Genomic DNA, 13,194 nt, shown 5'->3' on the forward strand with positions numbered 1-13,194 from the left:
AGTCCAATTTGACTGTTTTTAATCCGCAGCTTTCTGTCTGCCTAAAGATGCAAACTTTGGCTACTGGGTGAGTTACGGCATGAACAGATGTCTGTTCCTTTAGTACTGGCGAATCATCAGGTTATCTGCTGAGAGATATGCATAAATAAGAGAATGAATTAGTGTCAATAATTAAGTGCAAGCAGGATGCTTTCCTGATTTCCCAGGTGGGAATTTATGGCCTTGCTCGAGTGAGACCATAAATTCCTACCCAAGATCAACAGACATTTCCGTTGTCTGTCCAGCACCTGCTCCGATTCCATGACAGGCGATGTGGTAGAGTTTCAGCATCCGTGTCTGCAAAAATCCAGTTAACCCAAACAGTGTGCAGCTGATCCTAGCCTGGGACATATTCCTTTCTAAGCTCCCAGTGGCCTAAGTACATCATTGGCACCTTCTCCCACTGCAACCATCCACCACAAGGCAAAGACTAATGTTGGGACCTCAACTGACTTCTGGCTGAGAATTGCAGCTGGACTTGGTGCACAGGGCTGCTGGGGAGGATGTTGTGTACTGGAGAAGTCCAGGTGATATTTCAAATGTTGGTCTGCAGAGATAGAGGACTCAGTATGCCAGATCTTAGCCAACAGATCAGCAACATCCCTCCTCCCCCTTCCATTTGATATTCAAGTTGCCCGAACAAACTTTCAAGCTCAATGTTCCTCCTTTACAGCACTGGGCCATGTGTTTGACTGCCCTATTTAGAAATATTCCACATATGGACTAAATGCAGAAATGTTGCATGGATCCAACTTAAATTGGAATGCAATATTTCATATGCAAAAGAATTAGTCTATTTCCACTCTGCCTGTAAAAGATAAGAATTAACTGCAGGGGAATTAAAATCACAAGATGGACATCAGAAGATCAGTGCTGAAGACAAAAGTAGATTTGCTCATGATTGCTGACTATGTGGCCTACTGCATCAACTTTCCAGAAAATGCTGTCATGGTCAATTTCAGCTCATTACAATGATGTAGCCATGACAGGTCATTCTGGCCACTGTTCCACATTCAGTAGGCATCGGTAAAATTCTTTCACCATTGAAATGCTTGGATTTTCAGATAGAGCTGGTCAATACGCATATCGGCAACAAACCCTCAAAAGGGATTGTAGGCACTAACTCGAGTCAAGCCCACGATGACTACAACACTTCTGTCCCTACCACTATGCAGATCTACCTATGTTACATCACAATTATGGGGAAAGGCCTTCTTTAATCCCTACAATGGTTATATCATCATCCACCATTGCTACTTCCTCAACCCAAGTTAGCACTCAGTTAAAAAACACATTCATCCAAAGTCAACACAGAAAAGTCCACAGCACACATGGACAAACAACAATCAAATACATAAATCACTATTATTGTGGAACTTAAAATAAAGTATCAGTGACTCAATCTTGTAGTCTGTCATTCTTTAATTGTGCAGAAAACAAAAGTCAAACAAGACAAATGCATCACACAGCAAAAAAACAACAAATACATCAACCTTAAAATATGTTCCAAAGAAAATTTAGTATCAAACTGCACAGTTCTTGAGAGTGGAGACCTTTGCATATATAATCTCCTTATACTAAATGTTCAAGACTGTTGCAAGCTTCACCGTCAATCAGAGATACTTGATTGTTTCTGCCATCGTCAAAAGACCAAGGCTCTCTAGTGAACATGGCCCTCCTCAAAACATTCCTGCTGCCCAGACAACAGACTGCTGAGGTAAGCCCATCTACAACTTGAGCCTTTTAAAGTTTAGTTTAAAGTTTTTATTTATTCGTCATAAGTAGGCTTATGTTAACACTGCAATGGAGTTAGTGAAAATCCCCTAGTAGCCACACTCCAGCACCTGTTCAGGTGCACCAAGGGAGAATTTAGCATGGCCAATGCACCTAACTAGCACATCTTTCTGATTGTGGGAGGAACTCCATGCAGACATGGGGAGAATCTGCAAACTCCGCACAGACAGTCACCCTAGCCAGGAACTGGGTCACTGGCGCTGTGAGGCAACAGTGCTAACCACTGCGCCACCATGCTGTCTTTGTGTAGCCTTTTGCACCCTATACAACTAGGCCTCTCTCTGATTGGAAGAATCAGCATAATTGTTATCATTAGGAAACATTATGGAACAATTAGGAAACTTTAAGGCTAATTACAGTTTCACTGGTTTGTGTAGCTCCTTCAATTCATAATCCTATAAACAATCGATAAAGTGTGCTTTTTCATGTGTGTCTTATGACAGTGAAATCTAGCATAAATTGCACATTTGTAGCATTTAACTGAGTGGAGGTTAATCAAGCTTAATTGGAGACACCCCCCTCACCAACCCCCAACCCCGCCTCACACAATGTCCTAGAAGCCTTGAACACCAACTTGAGTGGAGGATTGCTCAGAGGACAGATATTTAATCACCTTCTCAACATTCCACCTCTCTCCATATTTTGCACCCATTTTATGATAGCTTGATCAACCTAGCCAAAAAGCATTGCTAATATCTCACGTCAGAGCACTCCTTAGAACACAGAAGAGATGAAGCACAGTAAGATGATCAATTCAGGAGAGCAAAAATTGCCTTTGCCACACGAAAACAGAGGAGATGTCAGAAATAGAATAGAAATAATTTCATTAAGTTGAAGAAAAAGACATCAGTAAAAGGAGGCTGCAGACTTGAAACAGGGAGGAAGATGATGCAGTTCACAGAATAGTCACAGTCCATTCAATTCATTCTTTCAGCAGAACTGGATTTTTACATCTGTAGACAAGAATGAAAGTGGCGGGTTACTTCAGCTGTTTTTTTAAAGTTGATTTCTTTGGAATAATTACAACTGGAAAAAATATTTTTAAAAATCTGGGAACAGGAGAAATTGCCAGGTGGTAATAGTCAGTCATTTGCAAATCTCTTCCCACGAGAAACAATTTAAACTTAAACATACTGGTAGTTGCTTGTAACAATGTGATTTCAAATTAGAAACTGTAAGGACAAAGTATTTGGAGGTGGGCATTTAATTTTGGAGCAGAAAAAGGGAGAAATACTTGCAGGCCTGATCCTCAGGAAATTGACTCGTTTGGGTAGAACCCCAGTGAGATTCTTTTGAAGTAGTATGGCTGATGGGCTGAATGGTCTTTACTTTGGCTGATAACATTTTGTGTCAGCAAGAACAGTCTCTCCATTCATCACACAACAGGCAAAAAATGTGACAGAGAAATGAACGTTCATGCTCAGATGTCTATGAAATTTGAGTTTTTTTTATAAAGGTAAAGTGCATAATAATTTCAAGCTCTTTCCATTTTGGCTGAGCTATTAAGGGAGGAGGTAAAAAGTATACATGGCTTCATGAAAAAAAACCATAATTTACAGTTTATGTTTTAACAATTCAACTGTTTGCCAATGCATGTGTAATAAAATGAGAGATTGATGAGCATAGGCACTGTCAGCACTGCATAAGAATATAATTTCAAAACAGTTTATGATAATAGGCCAAATTATAACTTGCACAAATAAATTAAATCCCTCCAGCAGCAACATTTCATCCCATGATTAATTGAAAATAAAGTATGCTGAATCAAGTTGCAGCAACAGGAAAGGAACATAAAAATAGGAAAAGTCTAGCTATATCTCTTCAGGGCATTGGTGACACCACAACTAGATTAAATGTGTACAGTTTCGGTCACCTAACTTAAGAGGGGACATACTTGCACTGGAAACAGTACAGAAAAAGTTCACTAGGCTGATTTTGGAATGAGGGGGGTGGGTTCTCTTACAAGTGTTGAGCATGTTGGACTGATACTCATTGGAGTGTCAGTCCAACATACTTAGTGAAAAGTGAAGGATGATCTTATTGAAAGATATAAAATTCTGCGGAGGTTTGACAGGATAGATCCAGTGAAGGTGTTCGTCGCATGGGAGAATCCGTTACGGAAGGGACAGTTCAAAAATAAGGGGTCTCCCATTTAAGAAATGAGGATGATTTTTTTCCCCCCCCAGAGGTTGAATTCTTTTGAATTCTTTATCTCAGCGGGCATTAGAAGTCGAGTCATTGAACATATTCAAGGCTGAGTTAGACAGATTTTTGTTGAAAAGGGAGTGAAGGATTATAGCTGGTACAGGTGGGAAAAATGGCTGATCTTATTATGGCCTTAATTCCATGTTCTTGAATGATGGAGCAGGCTCCAGGAGTTGATGCAAGTACACATCAATTACTGACTTGGCTAGGAAACTGATTGAGTGGCAAGAGTTTGCCAATATCAAAGGTTGTCGATGACAAAGATCAACATTGTAAGCAGGATGGAAACAAAATTACAAGTTATTAATAGATTAAATAAGTGTGAAAAACTGCAGCAAATAGATTTCAAGCTAGGGAAATGTGAGGTCAGCCATTTTGAACTTAAGGTGGATAGAAATGGGCACTTTGAAAAGGGTACACTTTTTGAAACTGGAGAAGTCTTGGAAACTGGAGATCGTCGATTGTTCATATAATCCCTACAGTGCAAAAGGAGTTAATTCAACCCATCAAGTCTGCACCAACTCTCTGACAGAGAATCTTAACCAGGTCCTCCTTGTAACACCGCATATTTACCCAGCTACTGCTCCTAACCTGCACATGTTGGGGCACTAATGGGCAATTTAGCATTGCTGATCCACACAACCTGCACATCTTTAGACTGTGGGAGGAAACTGGAGCACCCAAAGAAAACCCATGCAGACACAAGGAGAATATGCAAACTTCACACAGTGATCCAAGGCCGGAATTGAACCTGGGTCCCTAGCGCTGAGAAGCAGAAATGCTAACCACTGTATCAGCGTGCTGCCCCAAAATATATTCAACAGGTATAGAGGGAAAAGGGACAGCAATGGGGGAAAGAGGGGAGAGGAGAGAGAGAGAGAGAGAGAGAGAGAGAGAGAGATTGGGCTAGGGTGAAGAGACGAGGGACAGCAAAAGGGGCAAGGTTAAAAATTACAATTCCACTTCCCCCATAATAAAAGTGAACTGGTTACATAGTTTACTCTGCAGTCCATACTTCTAGGCTGAGGAGATGTTGTTTGCCACTGGCAGTAGCATTTTGATTCCAGTTTTACTGAAAATTGGTTTGACTAATCTTTGAAATAATTTAATTTCAAATGAGTGGAAAATCTTTGCTTAAAACAGTCCAATTGATTTTTTTTTTATTACTCTGGCTTCATTCAACATTTTCCTAAATAGATATCTAACTCGAGGCAAGCTGATTTTTATTGATTTATTTTTCAAGAGCTATATATGCATGAAACTGAATGTCATTACAAGTTGTTGAATGGACATATAAACATTCATCTTTCAAACAGAATTCCTCTTATTTGTGTATTTATTTATTCTTAAGAGTGAATGACATTTAAATGGGTAGATAGTCAAATTGGCTAGGAGCATCAAGTCAGCTGATTAATTAATTGATAGCACGTTTTACAATTTGTCTTATTTATCTAACGTAAAGCAGACGGCCCGTTTGCCATTACCAGTATTGTCCTCCTGCCCAAGATTAATTCCCAGTCCATTATGTACAAGTAATTTACATTTTTAAATTTATATTTTTAATTACAAGTGACTACCCTTCAATAAGTACTTATTGGCTGTAAAGTACTTGGGGGCATCCCAAGGTAATGAAGTCACTACGTAAAGGCAAGTGTTTCTTGGATAAGCATATGGATGAGATTGGAATAGCGTAGGTTAGATGGGCTTTAGATTAGTTTCACAGGTCAGCACAACATCGAGGGCCGAAGGGCCTGTACTGCATCGTAATGATCTATGTTCCAAGTATTCACAATCAAAAGGCCTACCTTTAATTGCTGCGTAAAATATATTATTTTGAAACATTGCATAGTATCAAGAGAATTGTGTTAAATTAACTTCTGTTTTTAAAAATTGATCAGAACTCTCATTTAAGCAAATCATATACAGATATGAGAAGAACTGATACGCTGATAAGTGGGGAACATTTTTACCTTGATCATCAGCTGATGTGGAGGATATTTTAACAGCAGCAGTGTCATCTGCAGCCACAGGACTTGGGCAGGAGTCCACTGGTCCTAGATTAGAATCTGGCAGAACAAAACACATCATCATCATCAATACAGAAATACCATTTTTCCAATTGTGTTACATTTATTGAAACATCTCTGTAGTACGTGTGTTTAAGGCAGTCATTATTTTGGAATTCTTAGAACAGCTCAAAAAGATTTGTACCTCAATCCTTAACCTAAATGCTTCAAATCAGGACAAATATAGATTTTGAATTAATTGATTTGCTTAAAATAAATACATCTCCTTTGATTTAATATAATCAATTGAAAAGAGATGTTTCACATTAATCTTCAACTGGCAAGAATTGACAAGTGTCTCAAGGTTTGACAAAGCCATATGAGGTGCACAGTTTTAAACCCTTTAAGTCTTCATACTTTATGTGAACATATAGAATCCAGCCACTTGTTTCTGAGGAAGTTATTTAAAACTAGTGGTTCTCTTTTGTATTAAACTAAATCTTGCACTAAACTAAAATAAAACTAAGTCCTGTTTTACATCACACAGCACATTATCTGCCAGAATTTTGACCTCCCATCAGCAGGTTTCTCAACAACGAGAGGCAGCGGGACGTTTGCCAGTGGTGGGATCTTCTGGTCACGTCACTGTCAATGGGACGTCCCATTGAAGCTGCTGCGAAACGAGCTGTGGGATGTGCCACCAGCAGGAATAGATCAGGCACTAGCTGACAGCCAGAGAATTCTGGCCACCAAGTTTCAAATACCCTCACAGAAACACAACAAAATACTTTGCGGTAACAGAAACATTGCTTCAGCACACCAAGTGTTAGTTCGAGGGCTGCCCCAATTCTGATGGTGACTTTGTCATACACAGGCTGAAAAGGGCTACACTGAAAAGCCATGAAGGGAAGAGAAGACTTCAACTTAAAATGCTGCACTCTCCCATTTCTCCAACATCTCAATGCAATTCCACGCAAACTCAAAATGCATTGAGCAGTGTTGGTAAAGGTTAAATACACAGTGTGTGCAGCAAAAGTTTCACAAATAACAGTAAGTTAACCTTTATTTTGTTAGTAGGAAGAATGTTGGCTTGGACAGACTGATCTGACAGGTTGGATGAGTAGACAAATCATTGGCAGATGCAGTATAATTTGGATAAGTGTGAGGTTATTCTCTTTGGAAGCAAAAACAAGAAGGCAGATTACTACCTGAATAGCTGTAGATTGGGAGAGGGGAGTGTGCAGTGGGACCTGGATGTCCTTGTGCACCAGTCACTAAAGGTAAACATGCAGGTGCAGCAGATGGTGAAGAAGGTAAATGGCATGTCAGTCTTCATCGCGAGAGAAACAGGGATGTGTTGTTGCAGTTATACAGGGCATTGGTGAGGCTGCATCTCAAGTATTGTGTGCAGTTTTGGCCTCTTTTCTGAGGAAGGATGTTCTTGCTTGAGGAAGTATAGTGAAGATCTACCAGGCTGATTCCGGGGATGGCAGGACTGATGTGTGAGGAGGGATTGACTAGATCAGGATTGTTTTCGCTGGAGATCAGACGAATGAGGGGGTATCTCAGAGACTTAAATTCTAACAGGACTAGATAGGGTAGATGAAGAGAGGATGTTCCCAATGGTGGGGGAGCCCAGAACCAGGGGGCACAGTTTGAGGATTCAGGGTAGACCATTTAGAATGAAGGTGAGGAGACATTTTTCCACGCAAAGAGTGGTGAGCCTGTGGAATTCATTCAATTGATGCTAAAACATTGAAAATATTCAAGAGGTGGCTGGGTTTAGCACTTGGAGCGAATGGGATCAAAGGTTATGGGGAGAAAGCAGGATTAGGCCATTGAGTTGGATGATCAGCCATGTTTGTAACAAATGGTGGAGCAGGCTCGAAGGGCCAAATGGCTTCCTCCTGCTCCTATCTTCTATGTTTCTATGAATCTTGGAATTCCTTACTTCTATTCTTCCTTCACTCGCTCTGACACTCTTCTAACCAGCATACCGCTACTCTCTGGAATTCTCAACTCAGTTCTCTTCCATCTTGTTATCCACTCCAAAAACCTGACAAAATTCTCTTCTTCCAACTATGCCACCAGATTCCCCTTGTCTTTACCCTTCTTTCCCTATCCATCATGCCTCTTTATCATAACAAGCTCCAAGACATTTTACATTTATATATTAGTTTATATGTGCAGGTTTTATTGTTGAAGTAGATTAATGCAATGGAAACTCAAATATTTATTTCATCAACCAAGCAGATGAGCTCAGTTTAATATGTCATTCCTCACACTGCGTAAAACTTCTTCAGCTCGGCACAGGACTATGAGCTCACATTGGGAGATCAAGGAGGCGATTCTCCCAAAAAAGTTCTAAGTGCTGAATTCGCATAAAAACTAGAATAAATCCTCCTGGTTTTTCAGCGGGTGCTTAAAAACAAAAGAAGAATCTCCCACACACGTGCACTGCAGAATGCACAAGTGTGATTCATGTTAAAATGCAGGGGGCAGAGCCTATTCTTGCTAGAGGCTGGCAGCATAGCACTGAGCGAGCCATTGTGCATGTGCAGTGGCCCGTTTTTCAGCCTCCCGATTGGTGGGCAGCCTGCGACTCCACCTATCATTGACACCCCCCCATATCGTTCCTTCGCCCCCCCCTCATCACAGCCTGATCGCTGGTCCCCCAAAACATGCCTGGGCCAGCCTTGATCTCCTCTCCCAATCCCACCCCACCTCCGGCTGCCCCGAGTGCAGAGTGGCAGTGGGACCCACCCTACCCACTGCCCCCAAGAGGTCCCATACCCATCAGGCCTCCCCCACATCAGGCCCCACCCAAAGCCTGGTGGCTAGTGCCATGATGCTCCCTGGGCATTGGCACTTTGCCCCTTGGCAGTGCCAGGGGCCCAGGCTGGCACTGACATCAATGCCCAGGGGCACCCTCCCCTGGCAAGCAGACCCCTTTTATTTTGCAGGGGGGGGGGGGGGCTCAATTTCCTCCCCTTCATTCCATTAGGGTTGGGCTGCCAGTCCCTGGGGAATGATAGTGAACCCTGCTGGAGTGAACCATGCCTGGCGTGGCAAGAGTGGCAAGTGGGGCCTGGAGATTTCAGTCTCAGGCCTGCTAATGTTATTTAAATTACTTTCTACATACACTATGCAGCTCCGTGCCAATGGTGTCAGAAATCCAGCGCTGGGAGACGTGCAGAGACTTGGATGCCCAGCCCGAATCGGTCACCGCTAGAGTCACCGGGCCTGTTGCACTAAAAAACGCAGTGTAATGGGATGGGAGAATCGGCCCCCCAGGTTCTTAATTATGGGACTCAGCCCACAGCCTTCGAGTCAGATGCACTTTTAATGAATGACCTAAGCAGACAAACCTTGCATGGATCTCAACCTCCTGGAATATTCTTCTGTTCAGTCCTTGCTTTAGTGTAATTCATGGATTGCACAACCCTCAAACTGGACATTTTGCCCAACTAGTCTTTGTCGCCATTTATCCCCCATGTTGTAACCAATGCATCTAATCACATTGGGGTATTTCTCTTATGTGACATTGAGGAGTCAGGAAGTAATGGGCCAGTGATGCACTGGGGTATCCCTCTTGGTAGCTCCCATGCAAGGATTTACCCAGCAACTACCCAGAAGGGTTAACTTCCTATGGACAAGTACACTATGCTGGGAAAAATCTGACAAAGCAAATTCAATCAATAACTTCAGATAGTTTTGCCAGTTTTATTCTGATAGTTTGAAAGAATTAGAATGAAAACGATCCCTTTAACCTTTAAGCGCCCAGACTGAGAGTTACCACTCTCAACCAACATAGCCCCCTGACCCTCCAGAGGGCAACCCCCACCCCCACAAATATCTGGAGCTGCTCTAATACAATTGTCGCCCCTCCCACCCCATGTCTCAACCTGATCCAGATCCCTGTTGCCTTGCCCCCACCCCCAATATCCCAATCAAACCCACATCACCCCTTTCAGCCCCAATTCCGAGCCTGAACCGACACTACTCCCCCTATATTGTGACCCAACCCATTAGTGCCATAAAACCCTCTGAAGAAAATAAGGGGAAGGGGGCCAAAAGAGGTGAGTTCCAGGAGTCTGACCCTGAAGACCAGGCATCAGTGCCAAAAGAAATTTAATGATCTAATGCCGCACAGCATGAGGAACAGGGTTCAAATCCAGCATCAGGTGATTGTGTGTGTGGAGTTTGCATGTTCTCCGTGTCTGGGTGGATTTCCTTCAGGTGCCCTGGTTTCCTCCCACAGTCCAAAGATATGCAGGTTAGATGAACTGGCCATGCTAAATTACCCCTTAGTGCCCAAGATGTGTAGGTTAGGGGGATTAATGGAGTATATAGTAAGGTTACGAGTAGAGGGCTAGGTAAAGTGCACTATTGGAGACTTGGTGCAGATTCAAATGGGCCAAACGGCCTCCTTCTGCACTGTAGGGATTCCACATCTTGTACTCTCTGCACCAGCTTCTCATGCTGTTCAATGCACCACACAGTCTCATCACTCACTCATCAGCAGTCCTGAGTTTTCAGGTTTCACACCTAATAATCCAAATAATCCTATTTACTCTCAATGATGCCAGCCTCATACCCATTTCTCGTCGCCTACACCTATCTGCAACCATTCCGTGTGGAATTTGCACATTCTCCTCGTATCTGCGTGGGTTTCCTCCTGGTGCTCCGGTTTCCTCCCACAGTCCAAACACGTGCGGGTTAGGTTGATTGGCCATGCTAAAATTGTCCCTTAGTGTCCTAAGATGTGTAGGTTAGATGGATTAGTGGGTAAAATATGTAGTGATATGGGCATAGGACCTGGGTGGGATTGTGGTCGGTGCAGACTCGATGGGCCAAAGGGCCTCTTTCTGTACTGTAGGGTTATATGATCTCTGATTCAGCAATGGCAGGCAAATCATCCAAAGAGTAAAATGCAGCGAAAGTAAATAGACTATTAGCAAGCACAGCTAAGTCAAGCACAAAAAGCACAATGGCCTTGTATGAGACCTTGGCTCAGCACCATTTAGAATATTTTGTTCAGTTCTTTCCCAAAGAGATACTAGATTAATATGCAGTTTAAAACGTTTGAGACTCAAATAACGTGGTCTTTTAATTCTCGGCTTTGGGCGAGATTTGACTGAAGCATCTAAAACAATGATGAAACGAGATTGTGTGTATCTGAACAAAACATTTGAATGTGATAAGTTCAGAAATGTTAGGGATATGCATGTAAATTACATCTAGAACTACATCAGGGGCAGAATTTTCCTGTCCCAACCACCATGCGAATCATAGAAGGTGGGGGGAGGCGCGGCAGGCCATGCAAACTTAGTTCCGATGATGTTGGGCAGGATTTCCCAATCATAGGGGCAAGCGTAGCAGGAAAATCCCACTCTAGACATCAGGAGGTTTTATTTTCCACGAAGATCAATGATCTTTGGAATAGGAGATTGGCTTGTGCAGAGAGTGTGGGTTTGCCGCAGATATTAAAAAAAATACAGCTGAACCAGTTCCTGGAGGTAGCGGAGATTGCTGTGTACAACTTGGTAAGGGGCTCGCTAGGTGATGTAGTCATCATTATCTGCTGGAACGCATTGATGATCAACTTTGGATTTTTCCCTTTGAATTGATTTAGGATTTATTCCCTCCAGCCCAGGAATGACATGGCTGCTGCTGGGTGGGGAATTCAAGGAGGAGTAGATAACATTGTTTCATTTTATTTGTGTCAGAAGTTGGCTTACATTAATGCTACCATGAAGTAGCTGTAAAAATCCTGAGTCGCCACACTCCAGTGGCTGTTCAGGTACACTGAGGGAGAATTAAGCATGGCCAACACACCAAACCAGCACACCTTCCAGATAGGGGGAGGAAACCGGAGCACCTGGAGAACGTGCAGACTCTGCACTGACAGTGACCCAAGACAGGAATCGAACCCAGGTCTCTGGCAGAGTGTAAACCAACGTGCTGCCATTGCCTGATGAGCCAATTCCATTATTCAACGCGACCATGGCTGATCACAGCCTTCAACTCCATTTTCCCATCAGCTCCAAGATCCCTCAATTCCCTGGGAGATCAAAAATTCCACCTTCAGAATGTCGCAAGACACTTTCTAGCCAGATAATTGCTTTCTAAGCACAGTCACTGCTGCTGCATTTTTCCAGAAAATACAATCTGTTAATTGCATGCTCACACACAACAGTAATGGAATGATTGACCAAGTAATATACATTTCATGGTCACAGCTAAGGGTTACATATTGACCCAAACATCTGGAGAACACTCTGCTGCTTATCTTCGAATAGTGGCATGGAATCCTTTAGCTTAATTCAGGCTGGCAGCTATGGCCTAGGTTTATCAGAGTCAACTGAAAACCTGGCAACAGCCCTGCAATTTATTATTCTGCTTGATCCTTTTGCGGCAGCTTAACATGAGAATCAGGCAGAAGGTAATCCAATCTCCTTCCTAAAAAGTTGCTGGAAAGTGTGCTATGAAAACAGGCTGCTCATTACTTGACGTAAATCTGAGTGGGAAACCCGTCAATCATTTTAAAATGTGATCTCAGTGTTCGACTCGCCAGGCTACACATTGATGCTGCCAAGGAATTGTGCTGCACATGCAGTCTCAAGTTCAAACTGGAACTTTTGAATATTTTGACTTGAAAAACAGTCCAGCAATTGGCTCCAATTCAAAACTTCCTGCTTTGCATTTTCACCTGCCAACGCTCTGTGATTTGTACAGCGTGAGCAATATTCATTTATCTACAGTCTCTTCTCCCTGCCTGAGGGAGAATGGAATGGTTTCAGCTGAACTGCAGTCCGATCAAAGGGATTAACCTGGAAATGTCTGAATCGCTGGGACCTGAGATGCAGCATGGTGGTTATAGCACTGCTGCCTCACAGCGCCAGAGATCCGGGTTTAATTCCCAGCTTGGGTCACTCTCTGTGCTGAGTTTGCATGTTCTCCCCGTGTCTGCATGATGGTGCTCTAGTTTCCTCCCACAGTCGAAAAGACATGCATTGGCATTGGCCATGTTAAATTCTCCCTCAGTGTACCCGAACAGGTGCTGGCATGTGGCGACTAGGGGATTTTCACAGCAACTTCATTGTAGTGTTAATGTAAGCCTACTTGTGACACTAATAAAGAAACTTAA

At 42.8% G+C, this 13,194-nt stretch overlaps 1 protein-coding gene across 1 annotated transcript in view; it reads right to left on the reverse strand.

The window, feature by feature from the left end:
* The window catches only part of cobll1b (cordon-bleu WH2 repeat protein-like 1b), a 172,945-nt gene that overhangs the window by 18,238 nt on the left and 141,513 nt on the right, over nt 1-13,194 (reverse strand). Inside the window, exon 10 of the mRNA XM_080199172.1 lies at nt 6,009-6,104. Within this exon, the coding sequence (XP_080055298.1) occupies nt 6,009-6,104 (96 nt within the window). The remainder of the gene's footprint in view (nt 1-6,008; nt 6,105-13,194) is intronic.

This window comes from Carcharhinus amblyrhynchos, chromosome 11 (assembly GCF_965287045.1).
Source record: "Carcharhinus amblyrhynchos chromosome 11, sCarAmb.v2.hapA, whole genome shotgun sequence".
NCBI lineage: Eukaryota > Metazoa > Chordata > Chondrichthyes > Carcharhiniformes > Carcharhinidae > Carcharhinus > Carcharhinus amblyrhynchos.